The sequence below is a fragment of the Elgaria multicarinata genome, chromosome 3 (assembly GCF_023053635.1).
Source record: "Elgaria multicarinata webbii isolate HBS135686 ecotype San Diego chromosome 3, rElgMul1.1.pri, whole genome shotgun sequence".
Lineage (NCBI taxonomy): Eukaryota > Metazoa > Chordata > Lepidosauria > Squamata > Anguidae > Elgaria > Elgaria multicarinata.
Window position 1 is genome coordinate 60,149,246 of NC_086173.1, and position 21,403 is coordinate 60,170,648.

The 21,403-nt window shown below is 42.9% G+C and overlaps 2 protein-coding genes across 2 annotated transcripts in view; one reads left to right on the plus strand and one right to left on the minus strand.

The window, feature by feature from the left end:
• Positions 1–281: 281 nt before the first annotated feature.
• CFAP52 (cilia and flagella associated protein 52) overlaps positions 282–21,403 on the minus strand; it is a 28,434-nt gene continuing 7,312 nt past the window's right edge. The window contains exons 6-14 of the mRNA XM_063123248.1: positions 19,924–20,044; positions 9,915–10,011; positions 8,600–8,770; positions 5,552–5,700; positions 4,799–4,944; positions 3,313–3,464; positions 2,888–2,990; positions 2,435–2,546; positions 282–806 (exon numbers count right to left, since the gene is read on the minus strand). Of these exons, the coding sequence (XP_062979318.1) occupies positions 631–806; positions 2,435–2,546; positions 2,888–2,990; positions 3,313–3,464; positions 4,799–4,944; positions 5,552–5,700; positions 8,600–8,770; positions 9,915–10,011; positions 19,924–20,044 (1,227 nt within the window). The 3' untranslated portion in view covers positions 282–630. The remainder of the gene's footprint in view (positions 807–2,434; positions 2,547–2,887; positions 2,991–3,312; positions 3,465–4,798; positions 4,945–5,551; positions 5,701–8,599; positions 8,771–9,914; positions 10,012–19,923; positions 20,045–21,403) is intronic.
• LOC134396867 (large ribosomal subunit protein bL17m-like) lies at positions 14,907–17,874 on the plus strand. The gene is made up of 4 exons (XM_063123460.1): positions 14,907–14,924; positions 16,562–16,686; positions 16,848–17,007; positions 17,422–17,874. The coding sequence occupies exons 1-4, from the start codon at positions 14,907–14,909 to the stop codon at positions 17,872–17,874; spliced, it is 756 nt and encodes a 251-aa protein (XP_062979530.1).

Consider the following 21,403-nt stretch of genomic DNA (forward strand, 5'->3'; position numbering starts at 1 on the left):
ACCATTTGGTGCAAAAGAGGTGGCGGCCTAACCATGGTCTGAACAGGCCCAGTGAAGACAACATGGAGTTAGAGAGACCAGTGGTCTGACTTGGTCGAAGGCAGCTCCCAACAGCCCTCCAATCTTGTCAGAGACTGCTGGGGTTCACATTCATCGCAGCACCACATCCTTGAATATGGGAGTTTGTGGAAGCCCTCCCAAACGTAGAATTACTGCTATGATGCAAAGCAACATTGGTCTTTTGAGAAGAGGAGAATGAAAGACGCACACGGAACAAGGGATTAACACTGCACAGAATTCATTGTGAAGGAGAGGGGCATGATAAAGATTCTTAAATGACATTTCAAACAGGTTAAATTTACAACCATAAATACTGGGGTGGGTGGGGGTGTCACAGTGACTAAGAACTGAAACCAATAAGAACCATGGGCACTTGGCTCTATGGCCAATAATACTAGGAAGATCTCACTATCTCAGACTAGCTTTTTTAAAAAACAAAACAAATTAGTATTTCCCTTAGGAACAGCAAGGGTTGCTAAGCTTTAAAAACAGTGTCACCATAAACTAATATTTTTAAAACTGGATTAAAAACAACAACATAGCAGCAGAAGTAGCTGCTGTTCTGAGGTGTTACTGGCCATGAGGGTACTTCCAGCGAAGGATGGCGCCATCAGCGCTCACACTCACGATGAATTTGTTGTTAGGGCAGATCTTCAGGCGGGTGATGCTGCCACTGTGTCCAACCCCAACAAAAGTCACTTCGCCCTCATTATAATCCCACACTTTCACTAGGTGGTCATCCCCTCCTGTGGTGTAGAGAAAGAAAGAACGTTAGACGTCATCTAAGACAGCCAGTGATCCATTGTAGGAGTAAACAGAGAGGTGGGACCCGCAACGAAATCTTGCAGTGTAGAGTGCTCCTGTTCAGGGTTCCAGTTAGCCAGCCATGTCTTCTGCCATGATAATCTATTTCATAACTGTCAGTCAGTGTTCAGTCCCCACTGAGCATGTCCTCAGTGAGTTGTTTTGGAGCTCCCCACAATTAGGTTTTTGGACACACATCCCCATTAGGTCTTTGTACTTCCACAAACCTTGGAGTTCTCCCCAAGTACTTAAAAGGTTGTCACACAGAGGAGGGCCAGGATCTCTTCTCGATCCTCCCAGAGTGCAGGACACGGAATAATGGGCTCAAGTTACAGGAAGCCAGATTCTGTCTGGACATCAGGAAAAACTTCCTGACTGTTAGAGCAGTATGACAATGGAACCAATGACCTGGGGAGGTCTTGTCTCTCCCACGCTAGAGGCATTCAAGCGGCAGCTGGAAATGACAACAGCTGCCAGATGACTCTATGCACAATACTGGAGAAATACACAAATACCATCAACTGGGGAATGACTGCTTAAGGTTTTGGAGCTGGAGGAGCTGGCCAAACTTACGGCACTAGTAAGAGAAAATCAACAACCTCGTTCGTATTGGACTGGAAACCTCTGATACAGTATATACAAGAGCTGCAAAAGAACAATGCATTTGTCTGTGGTTTTTACACATAATCTGTGGTCTTAATACATAACACTGGGCTGGCTAAAGTGAAGTAACTGATAGCCTATATGTCTGACTTGAAGATTGCCTCAAATAGAATATGTTTTGCATGTGTGTTTTTATTAGATGTATTGTATTGTTAGTTGTGTGATGTTCTGTTCTGTTTTCTTTCGTTGCTTGTCTTTTTTTCCTATTCTTTTGTAGAAAACAATTGTTAAATTGCAAAAAGAAAAGAAAAGAGGCAGTTGAACAGCCATCTGTCAGGTATGCTTTAAGGTGGATTCCTGCATTGAGCAGGGGGTTGGACTCGATGGCCCTATAGGCCCCTTCCAACTCTGCTATTCTATGATTCTAAGTTTACTGGTACTTCCATCTTTTGTGGGGATGGTGCTGAGTGATACACACTCAGAGAATAAATTAGCTATTAATGTATCGGATCAATGTTGGAACTGAAATGGGAGGTGGATGCAATTTAAGATCCTAGGGCTTATGGGTAAAAAAAATGGTAGTGGGAGTTATGTAAAATGAAAGGGGGAAGGGAACAGGTTTGGGAGCCATGACAAAGATGCATGCACTCAGGCTATGGCTCTCCAATCTAATGATGGGTTTCAAGAGGGACGCCAAAGTGCAGCCATCCACAATAATCTGTCAGATTTCTCCTTTCAGGAGTTACTTGGATTCCCACCGTCACCACGTTTCTAAAGCTAAAACCCATTTTGTTCCCCATCGTGCCAATCTCTGGCCTCTAGGGAGGATATCTGACTCTTCATTCTCAGTTCTCAATACCACCAAATCCTGCCAGTATACTTCAGTGATTAGCGAAGGAGCATGTCTGTAGAAGGAAAGCAGAATATTTCCAGTAGAGACCTATTTTTTTTAATTCATTCAACTTACCGGTGACAAAGTAGGCGCCATCCGCTGTAATATCCATTCCATTGATGGAACCAGACAGGGAGCCCTCCAAGTCTCTGATTGCGGATCCATCAAATACCTCCCAGTAACCAATCTAGAAGCCAGAAGAAAATCTAATACAGAAAACTGTGTGCAGTTTCCCTTGTACAGCAACAAGGACATTTACGAAGAGGTAGTAAATGTATGGTTCTTAAACAGTGATCTAATCAACCAACCAAAATTGTATTTATTTAGTTCATAGGTCTTTCCATGCACTTGGTAAATAAAACAGTTATTAAAAATGAACTGTTAAACTAGGATAAATTAAGATATGTAAAGTAAACAGGTTGACTAATATAAAAAATATACAGACGTACACACAGCATAAAATCTGCAGTGATCAGTCTTGCTGGACTCCTCTCCAAGTGCTCCCCTTTGTCTCCCATAGCCACTCACCTTCCGGTCTGTGCCACTTGTGATAAGCTGATGTTCATCGGGATGATAGCACACACATTTGAACAAGGTGTTGGCCAAGATCATCTGACGTCTCACGAAGTGACTAGTGGGAGAAAAAGAAGCCCCCCAGTTTCTGAAGTTATGTTTTGTCTGATCTAATTATGTCCATCCCTGCTAAAATGATCCTGCCTTTTAGTCACTGACGTATGGATCTGTGATTTAGGAAACAGCCAGCTCCCTTTTGGCTGCTGAAGCATGTGAAAGCAGGCGTTGCAATCCCAGAGGTAAGTGGGATCTCCCTACTTTTTTTTTTTTGGACTACATAGCCTACCCCAAGGTTACCCTGTGTAAAAAAGAAATGCTGTGAAAGAAGAAATGCTTAGCACAACACTGTAGCTAAGACAGCCAAGCAAGAGTGACCTTACACAAGATCCCAGATAATGCATGTTCCATCAATGCTGGCCGTGACACACTCTCGGTTATTCTTCTTGATCTTGATGCACGAAATAGAAGAGATGTGCTCCTTCATTACCTCTTCCAGTTTGCGTGTGTCCTTGCCGACCTTCCACACTCTCACCTGCAACCCAACAGCAGAACCAAGAGAGACAGCATTTAATTGGTGCTTTCCCCCCCTACATGCCCAAAGTGCAGCATATATATTATCTCAGCAATCCTTAAACACAGCTAGGTTTTAGCAATCCTTAAACATGATGTTGAGCCAACATCATCTCCATATTATAACGGGGACTATGGCTGGGTAATAGTGGTTCGCCTAAGGCTACTTGAAAACATTTATGGCAGAAATGAAATGTGAAGCAGGAATTGCAGCTCCTAGGCTTTGGTGTCTGCTCCACACAGAAATATTCATCACGTATTCAGCATGTGATGATGCATAACTGAACATGTGCCCTGTCTTTCACTAAAAAGAATTGGGTTGTAGCTGGCATTAATCAATACAGAACTTCTATCTACCTGCAGTGGATCATTTACCCTATTTCTTCGATTCTAAGACACACTTTTTTCCCATATAAACATCTCTAAAAATGGGGTGCATCTTAGAATCGCGGGTGTGGCTTAGGTTTTTTTTTTCTCCTGTTTGTGGTACTGAAATTAGTGTGCGTCTTACAATCGATGGCATCTTACAATCAAAGAAATATGGTATCTTTTGATAATCAAGTGGTCCCAACCTTTTTGGACCCATGGGCACATTTGGACATTTGAGAAATTGTGATGGGCACCACCATAAAATGGCTAATTAGGGGATTATGGCTTTGGCGCTGTGTCTTATTCAGCAAAACCTTTTATTTCATGTCCAATGGACAGCACCACGTCTCTTTAATAAGGGATTGTCGAATTCGACTAATTGCTGACAGTGCAATACAGCTAATGCTTCTTTTAGATATATGTTTTGGCAATGCCCAGAATTGCTACTTTTTTTTGGGGGGGGGAGATTATTATACAGATAAATTTTGTACTGGAACAGTTTTTAACGTTCACTGATGTATAGGTTCTTTTCAGTTATCTACCTGCTTCATAAAAAATAACAAAAGGTCAGCATAAATGGATTCTCTGTGCCCTTTTGGCAGCTAAAAGACTGATGTTACAACACTGGAAGGATAAACATTCACTTCCTATAATGGAATGGATTGAGGGCCTTACAATGCATTCAATATTTAAATGGGTGGCATATAGACACCACCTTCAAATGGATACTTATTTGGATATTTGGTCGACTTCTGTTATTGAAACGTATGTATTATTGCTAAAATTAAAAAAATGCAGGTGCCCGTGAGCACATTGGGGACCACTTTGTGGGTGCCATGGCATTCATGGGCACCATGTTGGAATCCTCTGCTACAATCAATGAGGTGAAATCTTTGTGAAAACTTCAAAGCAGATCTACAAAGTTACCTGGCCTTCGCCTCCTCCACTGATAATTCTTTTGCAGTCACTTGTGGTAGCCACAGCTGTCACACCCATGCTATGGGCATGCTCTATCACATACATTAGCCGCCCAGTTTCTGGGGTGAAGGCACGGATTTTCCCATCATTCCAAGCTAAAGCAAAATAGAAAGGGTTTGCTCAGGGCAAGGGATCTCTTCCACTTTTCCCTACCTCCACCAACTATTGCTTTTACTACTTCACAGTCAGTGTAGCTGGTTGCCCCTAGCACGAGTATAACCCACTACAGAGCTCACCAGTGACTAGAGTAGATGGCTTTTATCACTTACTCCATTGAAGGAAAATGCTAAGCAGACGATGGATGGAGCACACTGCATCTTTCTTCAGCAAGGAACCTCAGTGGTTTCTATGTAAGAAGCCACCGCTGTAGGGTTTAAGCCAGTGGGGTTTCATCAACACAACTTACTTCTGCCATGATTCCAAGTTATGCAGTACAAAATCATAGCTTATTTTGCTCACCCAAATCTTGCAATTTCACCTTCCCGCAATGCAACACACCCATATCTACAGGGCTCAAAGACCTTAGCAAGTGCTAGGCAGACCTTGTTTATTTATTTATTTATTATTTATAATATTTATATCCTACTAAATATAATAAAATCCCTAAGCAGTCTGACTAGTAACAAAACCACAACTTAAAACAAGGGCAAATGACAGCGGATACAATTCTGCAATAATCAAGACAATGCAAAATGCATTCACCTGAAATGATGCTCTTGCCATCCCTCATGAAATCGATGGCATGACAGGTCATGTTGGGGATGGTTATTCGTAGCAGCTCCCTATTTTCAGGTGTATACCACACACGGATGTCACTCATGGAACAGGTAGCAAACAAGTCAGATGTACCACTGTGGATGCAGAGAATCTGGCTTAGGAAGACCTATTCAACAGAAAGGCTTGCTGCTAAATTTCAGCAACCTATCAGATGCCACAACTGAGCCACTGGGCCATATTTTTCTTTATTTATTTCAAATTGTTTTTAGGACAGCTGTAAGAGTAGAACCCTCTTAAGGCAGCGTATCCCTCTGAAGCCTATTCCTACTCGGAACTTCACGTTATGTTCTCCTTTTGAGAAGAAACTTGACAAGCTTGGCTCCAGCTCAAAAGTGAAATTTATAATCAAGTTTAAGGCGAGTGATAATTAAGTAGTCAGGACTGGAGGATGAAATCTAGGTACTTTAAGTGTCTTCTCAGCCAGAACTTGCTCTCCAGATAATTGAGAAATGGATGAAGAGTTCAAAATGTCACCGATCTGGAGGCCTGCCCAGGAAGAGAATAGAATAAATATAGAGTTATGCACTGCATCTGAAAACATGGTGTAGGTTTGATACTTGCCACCTTGTTGGTAGTATTGCCAGGTGGGCCCAGAGCCATAAAACTGGTGTCTCACTAGAGCCAGGTAATTCTGAATCAAACTGGAACAGCAGTCCAAAGGAGCAGGGTGTGTGTGTGTGTGTGTGTGTGAAAAGGAGCTCCCTTTAAGCTGAAGCATTCAACACATTCTTTCCTCTCTCCTATGTTAAGGTTGCCCGTTTTGGGGAGTTGTTGGATGTGGAGCAGACAAGCCCTTTGCCTAACACTGGTCTCAGACTGGAAGGCTTTTCAGCAAGGCTTGGCTTTTTTTTTTCCAAGGGGAAAGTTCCAGTTTTGAAGATATTGTGTTTCTGTGCCCTGCATGGCTACATATCACTCCTTGTTAGCTTCCAGTCATGTTTTGCCACTCCTGCTGGTCCTCATCTCTGCCCACCTTCCCAAACTTTGCTAAAAACGAAGACTAAAGTTCTGAAAATCTCAGCTCTGAGCCAAGCATCCCATCATCTGAACATAGCACAACAACCAGAGCTTCAAAAAATTTCAGAGTAAGTTGAGGCAGAAAAGGACGGTTCACATGTTGCAAATGTATCCTGCTGAAGAGCAGAAAAAAGATGAGTAATTCAAGCAAGACTCCACGATAGCCATGGCGTCGCACTCAACTGAAGAGCTCTCACACGGGAGGCATAAATCACACACAGGCATCAGAATACTGTTAAACCTCACAGGACTGTCTCATTAAACAGAAAAGATGCCTGCTGGCGCTCTGATGACAAGGGCAACCGGCAATTGTTTCTGGCACTCGTTTTGATGTAACTCGGTACAAAGTTTGACACCGCATGAAAGGTAGGGCACGGGAGACAGCAGTGGCCTACAAAGCCCACTGCGCCCTTCTGTCTTAAGCTGCCAGGCTCCATTTGCAGAAGGTAGCAACTGAACCATCAACTTTAAGAAATATCATGGACTCAGTACTGACAGCAAATAGGATTTCACCTGCCTATTCATGAGAATGCAAACAGATGATGAACCGGGGCAGACAGCATAGCATACAGCATCCCAGAACAAACCACCTTGTTATCTATGCATTTGTTTGTCTAATGCATTTTTACCCTACCCTTCAGCTGAAAAAGGCTTCCAGAGCAGCTTACACAGATCATTAATGGCACGGTCCCTGCCCTCACATGTACAATCTTAAAGAGTTGTCTGAAAAGGGACTGAAAGGGAAGAGGGGGGAAATAGAAAACTCAGGCACTAGTTCTTAACTACGAAATTCTTATCATATCCTGTGGGAATGGAAAACACAGCATTGCCAATGTGGATGAATCCTTCTGAAGGCAGCAATAGCCATGTTTTAGATTATGGTCAGGGCTCAGGAGGCAGAAAAGAGAGCAGTGATACCTGCAAGTAAAATGCCATTCAGCAAAGCAGACTTCATTGTCCCAGCCATACAGCAACTGCTTTTCCATGATGTGATCCAACATGGCTGAAGGATGCATCTGGATGATTCAACCACATGATATGGCCAATCAAATGGGTCTTTCCCATAAAATCAGTGGGGTCCTGCCCACTTGATTAAGTCATTCACAGGCAGCCCCTAACAACATGAGATCTGCTCACAGAAGGAAACAGCTCCCATGAAAGCTGGGACAACATCTTAAAAAATGGAGGAGGAATGGAACCCTTTCATCAAAATGTAATTCAAAGTCAGGTCCCAAGCGAAAGTTCTTTCCAGACGCAGAACATGAAGTGGCCTGTAAAGTCCTTTGTCGCGACCCTCTTTATAAATCTACTTGCTGTACAGAATTTGGAACTAGGTGAAGGATCTGGCAAGAGTCTAGTTGCCATGATTACAAAGGTAGCTCAGAAGATATAGGTGCAGTGTTTCTAGCAAGCAAAAGTAGGGACAGGGTGCAAACTCACTGTCTTCTCCCAGCTCACGTTATTTGTGTATCCAATTGATACTTCATCACCCCATGTATTCAGTTCTCTGAATATCTTTCTTTACACAGAATGAATCCAGCCCACATCTTTCCTGAAAACACAGATGTGGATATTACTTTTCTTACTTTTTTTTGAATGCAACTCCAGACATTGGTTTGTATGCTGATGTGTTTAAAACTAACATTAGAATTGCTAAGGTATTTGTCAGTAAAATGTTGCTCTGGACATCGTATCCAAGATTCTAAGGCAGAGGGGAAGAAGACCAGGGAAAAGTACCAGGGAAAAGAGAAAATCCCATGCTTTCTTGGCTGCTCTTTCTTGGAATTTCAAACAGGCTACAGCCCCCATATTCACTAGCTGATCATGTCAATCTTTACTTTGTACATCAATAGATCAGGTTAATAGAGCAAAGCATTGCCCTCCCAGATGAAAAGCGTTAGTCTGCTGCTGCCCTTCCCATTTGTACAGGATAGAGACTCCTTGGGTCACACTTACAATGGGAAAATGATATCATGGATGGCTTCGCTGTGGCAGGTGGCTATGAGCTCATCCTTAAAGTCCGAATATGAGAATCGATAAATCTGTGCCTCAGCGGTGCCCACAAAAAACTGGTGGCCCTGCCCTCGTGGTGTGATGGATGTGACGGCACCTTGCAACTGAACTTTCCTGTAAAGCCAAAGGAAAATTGTGCGCTGACTGTTTTTCTCACAATTCATTCCCCCAGACCTTGCATTTACATTTTCTTTTGTGTGCTTTATCTCTCCTTCCACCAATGGCTCATTGTAGGACCTGGCCTTAGTAATCAGGAAATATTCAGGCTTAAAAGATTACACAGCAGTTAATGGTGCTGTGGGTCTCCCCACCCTGTTTTTTAATTAATTAGTAATTATTATTTATTACATTTATATACCACCCCATAGCCGAAGCTCTCTGAGGTTTTTCTTTTAAACCCTCACATCCCAGAAAAGAACTGTCGACGTTTTCAATAATCTATTAACTGCAATTACCTGGTTTACTTTTTCACACAATTGGGTTAGCATCAACACATTAACCAATCTGTACTTCAGAGGGTGTTGTTGTTTTTAACAATTATTATTATTATTCTTATTTGTTTATATAGCACCATCATTGTACAAAAGCCATCAAATTCATTTAACAACCCTTGAGTGAAAAATCATATTTGGTAACCCTGGATCTGCTAGTTTCATTTTCCCAGTCAAAAGCCCCCTTTCCTAGAGGCCCAATAAAGGTCTGCACTCTATTCTCAAGCTATTCCACTAGCAAAATGAGTTCAGTATTCATAATGCATCTTAAAATTCACTTCAATAAATTTCATAAGTAGGCATCAAACTAAAGGACAGCACATTCCTCTTGTACTAGATTCAATTCATCCAGTGGAAGAAGTAGGTGATATAACTTAATCATACCCATAGGTCACTGCCCTCCAAATATGATCAATAAGGCTACAATCCTACTTGGGAGTAAGTCCCATTGAGCTCAGCTGACCTGAGCCCAAGGGTTTATCTTGAGTATCAGAGAGCTGATTTAGGACTAGGAGACATCATTTTGTAGTTACTATTGTTAAAAAACTGAGAGTCAGAAATCTTTGCTGATCTACTGTGACTCATGCAGAGATCTTCCAATAGATCCAGATCTACCTTCTTCCCATCCCTGATCTAAAGGGCAGAACTGTCTGATTACATAAAGGATACTTAAAAACTTCACAATAGTTGTACAATTTTGTGCTCTCTATTAAGTCATGCATACTTTGTACGCTAATGCCCTTGCTTATGAATGTTCAGAAACTCACTTGATTACTTTATATTTGGATCCTGAGCAATGGGCTACAATTCCAGCTCCGGTCCCGATAACTAAGTCGCCCGTCTTCAGCAAAAGCAATGCTGTGACTCCCTAGAAGAAATCAGGATTAAGATACTTACATGCCTGCCAAATCATTGCATTTGTGCAGGTTGACTGGATTTATTCAATAGAGTATTTGTCTTGCTCACTGAGCTGGCATGTATGCAATTAAGATTACTGTTTTATCAAATCTGTCGAAAGGGGCAAAGTTGTTATTATCCTGCAGTGTAGAAAAGAAACACCTTCCAGAGCTAGAGATCTTACACCAAAATAGAAAAAGAAAACAATCACATGGCTGGCCAACCACCCGCACCCACACACAATAGCTAATTTCATGTTTCTGCAGTGTGCTCTATCAACGAGAATGAACTGGGCTCCAGGACAGTAGCCATACTGGTCTGTTTCAGGCTGCAGCTAAAAGACAGCGACCTAAAAGATGGATTTAATGGGACATAAGCTTTCACAGGCAGCAATTTGACAGCCAAAGTGAATAGTGGGGTAAATGGAGATTGTGAAGTTTTTTATATCACCCCTTCAGTTAAAAAAATGTCCAATCTGGTATACAGTAACACATTTATAAATAAACAAACAGTCCTAAAGCAAGAATTAATAAATAGTTAAGAGGCATGTTGAAAAACAATCAGATAGTAAAAGATGTTAAGAACTGTATAATTATTTATTTAATGGGTTGGTATCCTGACCTTTGGGTTACAAACCCACACAAGGCAGCTTACAAAACAACCAATAAATACAATGGTTGAACCCAATTGGTGGCTTTGCTTTAGGAACATACTTCTGGCTTGATATTTATTTATTTATTATTTATTATTATTTATTATTGCATTTATATCCCGCTTTTTTCCTGCAAGGAACCCAAGGAATATGATATGATATGAACATGATATGGTGGGGCACTTGATTTTTATCAGTTCCCCCTATGCCCCAGAGAAGCTGTTTGGGGGATGCTCTGGGATGTGGCACAAAGGACTGGAGTAGGTAGGACAGAGCAGCAAAAATTGAGTGGCTTGCTTTATGCGGAGTACTTTCTTCTAGCACACGGCCACCACTGAATACAACTTAATATATCAAACAACAGAAATGGAAAAACAGAGCAAGGATTTAAACAGAACAGGAGCAGCTAAAACATGAAGACACTATCAAAACATTCATGACAAAAGCCTGGGAAAATAATAAAAAGTGCTTCATCTGGTGGCTAAAACATCCGCATAATTGCTAGACAATTCTCCCAGAGAAGAGAACTCCATAAGTAAGGTGCCCAAACTGAGAAGGCCCTCTCCTCACCCACCTCAGATGGTAGGGACATCTGGAGGAGGACTTCCAAAGATATTTGCAGAGCACAAGCAGACTTTTGGGAGTAGATGTGCCCTTAGGTATCCGGGTCCACGTCATGTAGGGCTTTAAGGGTCAGAAGCAGCACTTGGATTGTACTGGAAGATGGTCCGGAAGCCAGATGGAGCTTTTTTTTAAGCAGTGGCAAGATGTATACTCTGCTACTGGTTCTAGTCAGCAGCTGGGCAGTTTCTGGGCAGTTTCCAAGAGGAACCCCCACGTACAGCACATTAGAGTAGTAGAGATTAACAAAGCGTGCATCACTGTGGACAGGCGGTTTTATACTGGAGGGGCACAACTGGAAAAGGTGCTGCATGCAACTGATGCCACTTGGGCCATCAGCAACAGAGCTGGATCTTTGAGCACTCCCAAACTGCAAACCTGATATTTTAGGAGGAATGTAATCCCATCCAGAAGAGGCTGGACACCATCTCCCTGGGCAGACAAGCCACCAACTAGCAGTACCTCTGCTCTTCTTTCAGTCCATTGTTGATTCCAAGCACTCCCACTGCTTTCCCTGAATCAGAGGTATACACACAGACTGGTGTGCAAGAAAAGGGCAGTCAACAAGGGGGAACAAAAGGTAATGGAAATGCAAAACCCTCACCCTGATAGCCAAGATTGGGGAAATGAATATATAACTCAAACTTAGTGTGCATTTGCTGGAGCATCAAACTAAAAGACTGTAACACACCAAACTTGGGCGGGAAATTACTTTTTGCAATGAGAAAGCTTTACAAAAGCAGCTTCTCAAAGCCACGTCACTTGCTGCTTGGCTCTGCAGGGTTGTTTTATTCCAAGCCCAGTCCCTGCAAGCTGCACCCTGTCAATCTGTGGACCGATCTCCTTCTGTAGGGAAGTGGCAAGAGCGTATCAGTAGTATCATGCAGTATTCAAAAACCTGCCAACGAAATAGGAAGCATTACCTAATAACTAAGCAACTGGACTGGAGGCGAGGAAACCAAGCTATTTTCTCGATTTGGTCATGAATTTCCTCTGTGTTCCTGGGTCTCAGTACTTATTTCCCAATTGGTTCAAGGCAGGTAATGATTACCTGCCTGTTAGGGTGAGTCGCCCATGCACCTTTATCCTTTTTTCCATTCTCTGTAGAGCTCCCCATCATGTAGAGAGGGATACATGTCAGCATTTATGTCATGTAAAGTTCATGTTATGCAGAAACATCTTATATGTGTATTTCTCTGCATGGTAGGGTGTGCTATGCAGTGTGAAAAAGACCCACTATGCATTTCAAAATCCACCCCAAAGACCTCTTCAGCTTTATGTGTTTGCCACGAGTACTAGTGGAACACATAAAATGTGATGCGTATCTCCAAACATGCAGTGCGCATGTACCAGAAACCTACAGACAATAGCAGCTGCATGGAACTCAGCTACAAGGCATCCCTGAACATTTGGGGATGTGCATCACCCGTTTATATTTTAGGCATTTATTTCAGTCTTTGTGCCACAGAAAGTGTCAAGTACCTCTTAGAGTTAGATCTTTAAAGCCTAAGAGCATGGACATAACCGTAAGAGTTGACCACTAAGAGGATCATCATTTTCAGCTTTTCTGAATGGATGGGGAGGGCTTAAAGAAGGCTGAATGATAATTAAGAAAGGAAGATTGAAAAGCAGGTAAATGGAAGATCCTGACAGGTGTCATCATTAAGGTTATTTACATGATAGGCTACTGCTGTCTTGGAATGTTTCATTGCTCACTTCTGCAGTCACATAAGAACCTCCAGATTAACAGCCCATTCAGCCCAGTATCTTGTTTCCAACATGCCACCATTTGTCTCAACATAGGGCACTAATGGACGGCTCACATCACTCCTGATCATTTCCACTTTGGGACACACACAGCAGGATGATTTATTTATTACTTCACAATTTAGACATGCTTCATGTATGCAGCCCCCCCCCCCCCCGCCATACGGAAACACATAAGCAAAGCTTCCCCGGGTAAGCCTTCTGAATGGCTCTCCCGTGAAGTCTGGGTAGATTTTAATCTTGCCAACACAACCTCTTAATTGGTTTTAATCCTTACAAATTGTGTTTGGAGCTGCTCACACAAACTACTTATCATGTAGAGCTCCACCTACCCAGATGTGTTGCAACAGCGGCTGCATATACGAACTGTGTGGCTGTTAACAACAAGAACCTCTTTTAAAAATGCTACCAGATGTGGAAATACCTTTTTACAATAGAAGTTTTTTTTAATGTCTGCATGTGTGGAATAAACATTCAGACGGAAGAACAAATGTAAGAAGCCAAATGACGGGTGCGCCTCCTCACCAGAATTTATTCTCCAGAAGCAGGATTATTTTTAAACACAAAGCTTTCTAAGGGGCATCAGCGGCACTTTTACATGTCCCTAGCTATCAAATACCCATCAGCTCTCTCTTTGATCTACTGCAGCATAGTACTTCCTAGAAGAGTACTCGGTTTGAAACAGCCCCTGGGCTTAGGCATGTGACAGGTGGCATAATTACAAATAAACTCTCTTACATTTGAGGAGTTACGTGATAGCAGGTTTTGACTACTTTGCTAGGAAATATGTAGTATTAATGCACTCCTGGCAGGACTTTTATTTTCCTAGCTTATGCATGCACACCCCAATCCTAAACATATTTATTTCGAAGCAAGCACTATGTACGCAATGGAATCAAAGTAGGTACCACTAATACCTAAAAATAATAATCTTGAAACGGTCAAATGTTTTATAACAAAATCTGTCAGCAACACTACAGATTATTTTCAACCCTGCTCCTTTCATATCAAGGCAGTCCCTTGATTCGCTGTGAGCAAACATTTCATAATCCACTCTTGTTATGCATGATGCACAGCAGTTCATATTAATGATGCAATACTCTGCTTTACACCCTGCTTTGTCCCTTGTGAGCTAAACACAAAGGCTGCTGGTAGGTTTAACATTTCTTTTATTATTTACTTGTTACACAAAGAAATCACAGCCTTGACGAATCCTGATTACAAAAGATAACTTCCAAGCCAAATTAAAGCTCACTTATTTCCCTGCAGGGAAATGAAGCTCTGCACCCCATTATAATTGCTTTCACTCAAGTAGTTTACAGACCTCTCAGAATGTAAACACCCCAATATAACCTATTTTCAAGGCACACAATCCTCTCTTTTTAGTTGAGCTACTGAGGCAGCAGTATGTATATAAAGGAATGTCTTTTTTCTTTCTTTGATTTCCAAAGGTCTTTCATCAGTAGATTTACACTGAGAAAGTACTTAAAAGAATACAATTTCCTGGACATTTTTCAAAGGTTGCAGCAAAACCAACAAAGAGTCCTGTGGCATCTTACAGATTAACACATTTATTGTGGCATATGTTTTTGTAGACTAAGTTCACTTCATCAGATGCACTTCCTGATACAGTGGATAAGACCTCAGTTGACTGGTACAGTGGTGCAATACAACTCCCTGGTGAAATGTAATGCAATAAAATGGCAACAATATCACCCAATCCCAATGATTATAATGGAAATGGCTTGGATAATATATATGCCCCAGGGAGAGGGTAAGCTGTTTACAAGGTGAGATTAAAAAGTATTCTGATATCTTAAAGATGAATGTAGTAACCCAAGTGAGTATATGTATGTATCATGAGTACAGCACTGAGAAAATACCTAACCCCACTACTTAAGTGATCATTTCATGTATCCAACAAAGCAGGTTCTGACTCAAAAAGATTATGCCACAATATGTTTTGGGTTAAGACGCCACGGGACTCACATACATATACATACACACACAAACACACAGGGCCAGAGGTTGTATCAACATCATTATCATCATCATCATCATCATCATCATCATCATCAATATATTTGTCTCCCATGTCATCAAGAGAGGTTGAGGCAGCTTCCAATTATACAATAAGAAAACAAAACAAATACAGTGCAAGACGAGCAAAACATTGAGACTAATGTAAAGATAATAATACCTAAGCACTGAAATAGCAGCAGATAAAATGGAATTTTCTCTTCTTTATGCATCTAATGAATTAAACTCTTGGTTGTGATAGCTCATGCTACAATACATTAGCTAGACTTAAGGGGCCGTGGGACTCAGTCTTCTTTGCTGCAACATGCAAGTACAGCTATCCCTCTAGAATCCAAATTCATGGTACCTCTAAATAGACAACTCTCTTAAAAAAAAAAAGAAGCAGCAACAGCTTTCTCTGAGCAATGTCAAAAGAATCATTTGTGTTTCAAAAGGCAGAGGGGACTTTATATTAGTTGTCATTGAGCCGGAGGGTTACAGGAGGAGGTGTTTATTTTCACTCGTTAAGGGAGGTTCAAGTTCAGCTTTGCTCTGTGAACCTCCAGAAAAGCTGTACTCCACTGTTTCCTCTCTACAGCTCCCAAACATAATGCCCTGGGTTAACTGAGATAAAGGGACCAAGGGAGACATTCCTTAGGTTTTCTAGATCAGGAATTGGGGACCTTTTTTGGTCTAAGGGCCGGATTGCCAACCAAGAAACCTCATGCAAGCAATGGGCATTGTCAACTTACTCTCACACACACTCTTCTCTTTCTAGTGCAGTACTCTGTTCACACTGTGGCCAATCAGCTGTCAACCAGGAACCCACAAGCAGGACATGGTGCAAAAACACCCACCTACCCATGTTCCCCAGCAACTGGTGTATAGAGGTTTACTTCCTTTTGCACACTCTCACACACACAACCAACAACCACACAGTTCTCTCTCACATAGACACACTTCCCAGCCCCACTCTTTAGTTGACCTATGCAGATCAGCTGGGGGGGGGGGGATTTTCATCTCCATCATGGTGCTGTAGGTGGGAAGGTTCACCTGAACAGCACACACACACCCATAGGGATAAACATGCAGGTCGAGTGCTAAAAAGCTCTCATTCCAAATCAGCAGCTGATCTGGAGAAGAACTTTTCCCTGCCTGGGGAGAGGAGGCGAGACCTAGGGAAGAAGCTGGCAGGCCAGATGGGAAACCCCTGTGGGCCATATCTCACCAATGCGCCAGAGGTTCCTCCTGCCTGCTATAGATGTCCATAGGATCTACATGATCCAACATCACACCTTTCTGGCCACTCACCAGGCTTACCGACCCTCCAAATTTGTATTTAATTTTAAAGATGTTTAATTAAAAAAACACTAGAGTGCTGGCATACTGCAAAACAAAGGGCCAGTCTCCAAAACCATCTTTACTTCCATAAATGCCTCTGTATTCCATGTTTCTTAGCCTCAGTGGTTTCTCATCCGTGAAATGAGTGCTGAAAACAGAAAGGTTTTGAACCTCAGACCCACCACAAAAGAGTGGCTTTGTGTTCGGGAGCTGAGAACCCATCTCTGCCATTTTGTAAATTGGTAATCTCTCCGTCATGGCAGCCATTTTGTGAGAGTGCCCTGACACACTCTCAACATTCCAAATGTGCCCGTTGCTCCAAAACGGATGGGGACCCCTGGCCTATTCCAACAGGTACTTCTGCTTCCGTCTGCACTATCCGCATACTCTCTCAATTTTCAAGGTTCCTTTTCTACAAGGACAGACTAGCCACACCATCCCAAAACAGCAGTGCATATTATCTAAATGCCAGCATACCTTCCCTTCCTGCTTGTGGATTCTCAGAGCTTCTCTCACCCAACAGTGAGCTACTTACAACCATCAGCAAGGACAATTTCAGGATGGTAAAGGGTACTCTCAAATCTTTTACTTTCTCATTCTCCTTTGGGTGCATGTGCAGAATCTATAAGAAGTCTTTTAGAACTATAGTTAAGTAGAGTTAAGGAGAAAATGGATGAGAAGAGAGCTTCATACTTATTTAGTGAAATAGAAACTCTCAAATGCCTCACTTGGCTTCACACTAAAAAAAAGACTGCTGCCTCTGCTACATGGAAACCAGTTTCTTGTACTGAAAGGCAAAATCAAACTTAGATATAGTGATGGCCACATCGCTCTTTATATGCCACAGAGACTGGCATGCTATACCCATACCAATATAATGGCGTGACATGACGCAGAAAGATCTTTGACTTTTGTTCTCCAAATTAGACAAGGCAGAATGTGGAAAATATGTCCTTCCAGCCAGATGAACAACCTAGGTGCTGATCTCCCATGGGCGGGTGCAGCGGCGCTTCGGCCTCAGGCCCCGCTCGCGCCTCGACCTGCTGCGGAACCTCGTCACAGGCCTAGTGCAGCACGAGCGGATAGAGGCGCCCCGCGCTGGCGTAGACGAGATGCACTTCTACACCGAGCACTTGATTGACTACGCCAAGCGCGGCGACAGCGACCCCAAAGCCATGCGCATGGCCGACTTCTGGCTGACGGCTCACACGGGGCACTACACGCGCACGCAGCAGATTCCCAACCGGGAGAACCTGGACCGGGCTAAGATGGCTGTGATCGAATACAAGGGGAACCCACTGCCCCCGCTACCCCTTCCACACCGGGACAGCGAGAAGACCCTGGTGAACCAGCTGCTGAAGGGCTACCGGGAGGACGTGCTCAGCGCCAGAGAAGCCCAGCAGGGCCCCCCCATGGGCACGGCTGTGTAGCGCCTCTTGCGCCATCCTCCTTTCCTCCCTGGTGGAAACAGCCACCTGTGACGGGCGGTGTTTATGCCTGTAGCGCTCCGCTGGGCCTAAAGGCAGTGGAGTCCTTTCAGCTGTTGCATCCCTGCCTTCTCTTGACAATGCTGAGTGGGATTTCTCTTTGAGAGCTCAGTCTGCTTTCATCGGCTACGCTAGGCAGCGTAGTAATTCCCTCATTCTGTAGGAGTGTAAACCTAAAAGGAGAGCAGCTCTGTTGCCTTTGTTCACTTGGAAATAAATGTGGCCGCTGGGCAAACGCACTTCTCTTGTTCTCTCTGTCCTGGGGCAGAATGGCACACTCCACCCGAGAGATGGTGCTAGGCTGCATGTCTGGTGCGTTGTGATGCCAGGGGAGGCATAGGCAGCGTGCCCTGGAAAGTAGTTAAGGGGGCAGCATGTGAGAACATATCTGTATGTACTGATTTTTGTGAACCGCCCAGAGAGCTTCGGCTATTGGGCGGTATAAAAATGTAATAAATAAATAAAAATAATAATAAAAAAATAAATGATATAAGGGCAGGGTGCCGTACAGCAGTGAGTGAAAGATCCAGTAAGGCTAGGATAACTCAGGAAAGGCTTTGCTAAAGAAGCAGGCTGCCAGGAAGAACATCTAATGCTTCTTTAACTCATATGTTTTGGCGTTGCCCCTTTTTTGGAGGAGGTAACAATAAGGATGAACTTTGTACTGAAGCCATCTATAATATGAGACAATGTCCATGTCCTCCTAAATTACCTATCGGCTTCTTGGAAGTTAACACATGGTCAGCGCAGATGGATCTTCAGAGCCCTTATGAGAGCCAAAAGACTTATACTATCACATTGGAAGGAAAAATCCACACCTCCCATAATGCAATGGATTGAGGACTTAATAACATTATTAACTTTTGAATGGGTGTTATATAGACGCAACTTGTGAGTGAATAAAGACACGGATATCTGGTCTGCTTTTCTTGAAACCTTTGTATAACACTCTCCTTTTTTATGAATGGTACATATGATGGAAATCGACGATCATCCTAGATACGTAATGTAATGTTTTTTCCATTTTCACAATGTATTTTCTGTTCTATTTTGTTAATATTCACAATAAAAAAGGAGGGGGGGAAGGAAGAACAGAGAAGAGGAAGGAAGCTGGCATGGCAAGAGGCACAAAGGCAGGAATAGCAGAAGGGCCAAGAGCAGATATTGGGCAGGACAGGCTGAGGAAGAATGGGGTGTACAGGAAAAAACTGGAGAGCTGTCAAAACAAAGACTAAAGTTTCAATACTGGTATAAAGTGTGGCAAGGAGTTAGTGTGCAGGTTTAAGAAAAGAGGGTAACATGATGACAGTGCTGGGAAAGAAAACAGAACCACCCGTAAGAGATACCCCCATTCAGACAGGTAGGTAGAGGAGCAGTTGCTGCTAACAACTTGAAATTTGAGCCCATCTATGACCTTACTGGATGTGATGTCAAGAAATCCATTACTGGAGCCCTGCATTGGATTGGAGCCACAGCTTGCGGGTAGTTGGGAGGGAAGTGTTGATCCTTTCCTCCAGTGCTATTTCCCCATTCTGACCAAGTTCGCAATACTTGACTAGATGGCTAAATAAGCTGGCCTGATATAAAGCAGCTTCCTATGTTCCTAATATTAGTTATCAGTATTCCCCTTTTACAGTCAGAAACGAAGTTTGAGAGAGACTTGCCTAAGGACACCCAGACATATAATAGTTTACCATTCAATGCCCCTCTATCAGGACTGGCAGTCTAGAAGGTAGGTAGGTAGCCAAGTTCTCAGCAGGTAGACAATCAAATAAGCAAGTCAGTCAGACAGCAGCTGAGTCTGTGCCCCTGCAACAAATTGCTCACACTGAAGAGTGAGGCCACAGTCAGCAGCTTTACAGGATCAGGTAGAACTCAGCCCCTTAAGACCCCTGACCCCTGCTAAACTTTAGCAGCAATACTATTTTAGTGCCAACACTATCTGCTTGACTACACTGTCTCCGCTAGCAAGAGGTGGAAGACAGCAGCCACTTACCAGGCTGAATTTCTCCTTCACTGGGCCATAATCACTCATCAATGTGCTTTTTGTATTGATTTTCAGGACATCACCAGTGGTTGTGCCAACGTAGAAGTAATGGTCATCATCTGTCATCTGAGAAAGGTTGAAGAGAAAAGACAAGTTGCATACACCACACCTTTCGCCACGATGAATAAATAATTTAGCTCTAGCACATCATAAATTCATTGCCACCTTTTCTTTTGAGCAACAGGGGTAAAAAGTAGATGTCACCTCATATAAAAGGACCCCAATCCATGAAAAACAGGAATTTTCTAACTGTGTCAATATCTCTTTCCTGACATCAGTGCAGTGTGGCTAATTTATTTATTTACTGAAAGCAAACACCTTATGAAAGTATGCTTTACTGAGCACCTTTACAAAACATATTAAGAACAATTTAACAAAGAATAAAATATCATTCAGTAAAAACAGCACAACAATAAAAGCAACAGCAGAACAACTAAAAAAAATCAACTGGTATTTTAAAAGGCCTGGAAAAATGAAAGCAGACTTTGGCTACATAGAGAACCAGTGTGGGGTAATGGCTAGAGTGTGGGACTGGGAGTCGGGAGATCCGGGTTCTAGTCCCCACTTGGCCATGGAAACCCACTGGTGACTTTGGGCCAGTCACAGACTCTCAGCCCAGCCTACCTCACAAGTTTGTTGTTGTGAGGCTAAAATGGAGAGGAGGATTATCTACACTGCCTTGGGTTCCTTGAAGGAAAAAAGGAGGGATATAAATGTAATAATAAATAAATAAATAATAAAAGTAGATGGGAAACGAGCCTTCCTGGGGAGGGTGTCCCAAAGGTGATGCACCACAGCCAAAAAGGTCCTATCCGTAGTTGCCACATACATGATGTCAGAAGGGGCATCTAGAGAAGGACCTCTGATGAAGATCTTAATACATGAGCTGGCAAATGTAAGAAAAGGCATGTTGTGGATCTGTTCAGAAAGGCAAAGAGTAGGTGCATGACAAAGTTGTTGAAGCAACAGGGGTGCTGTCCAGCCAAAGAATCTGAACAAGTTGGACAGAATGATGTATTGTTCCAGCAACAGCCAGGGGGCCTATGAAGGTTTTATAACTAGCCCCATCCCTTCTTGAAGCATTATTGGTACCCTGATTGGGGTGTACTTCCATTCCTAGTTCCTCCTCCTGAGGAGGGCTCAGCAATGGAAGGTCTTGTGCTGCCAGACATGCACTGTGCCTTCTTGTCTAGGCTTTGGCTAAACTTGTTGCTGTCTTTGCTCCTAGGGTCACAAGAATGCCTGTGGTGGATTAGGAACTGGGGGATGGAGGTGGGGGATGACTAGCTGGGACACAACTGACACGCAGGGCCCTACATTGCATGGGGAGACAGTTTAAATGGGTGTTTTTCTTACCAATGGTTATAGCTGCTTAGTTTTAGGATTTTCTCTCTATCGCCCCTTTTAATGAACCTTTCTGCATTC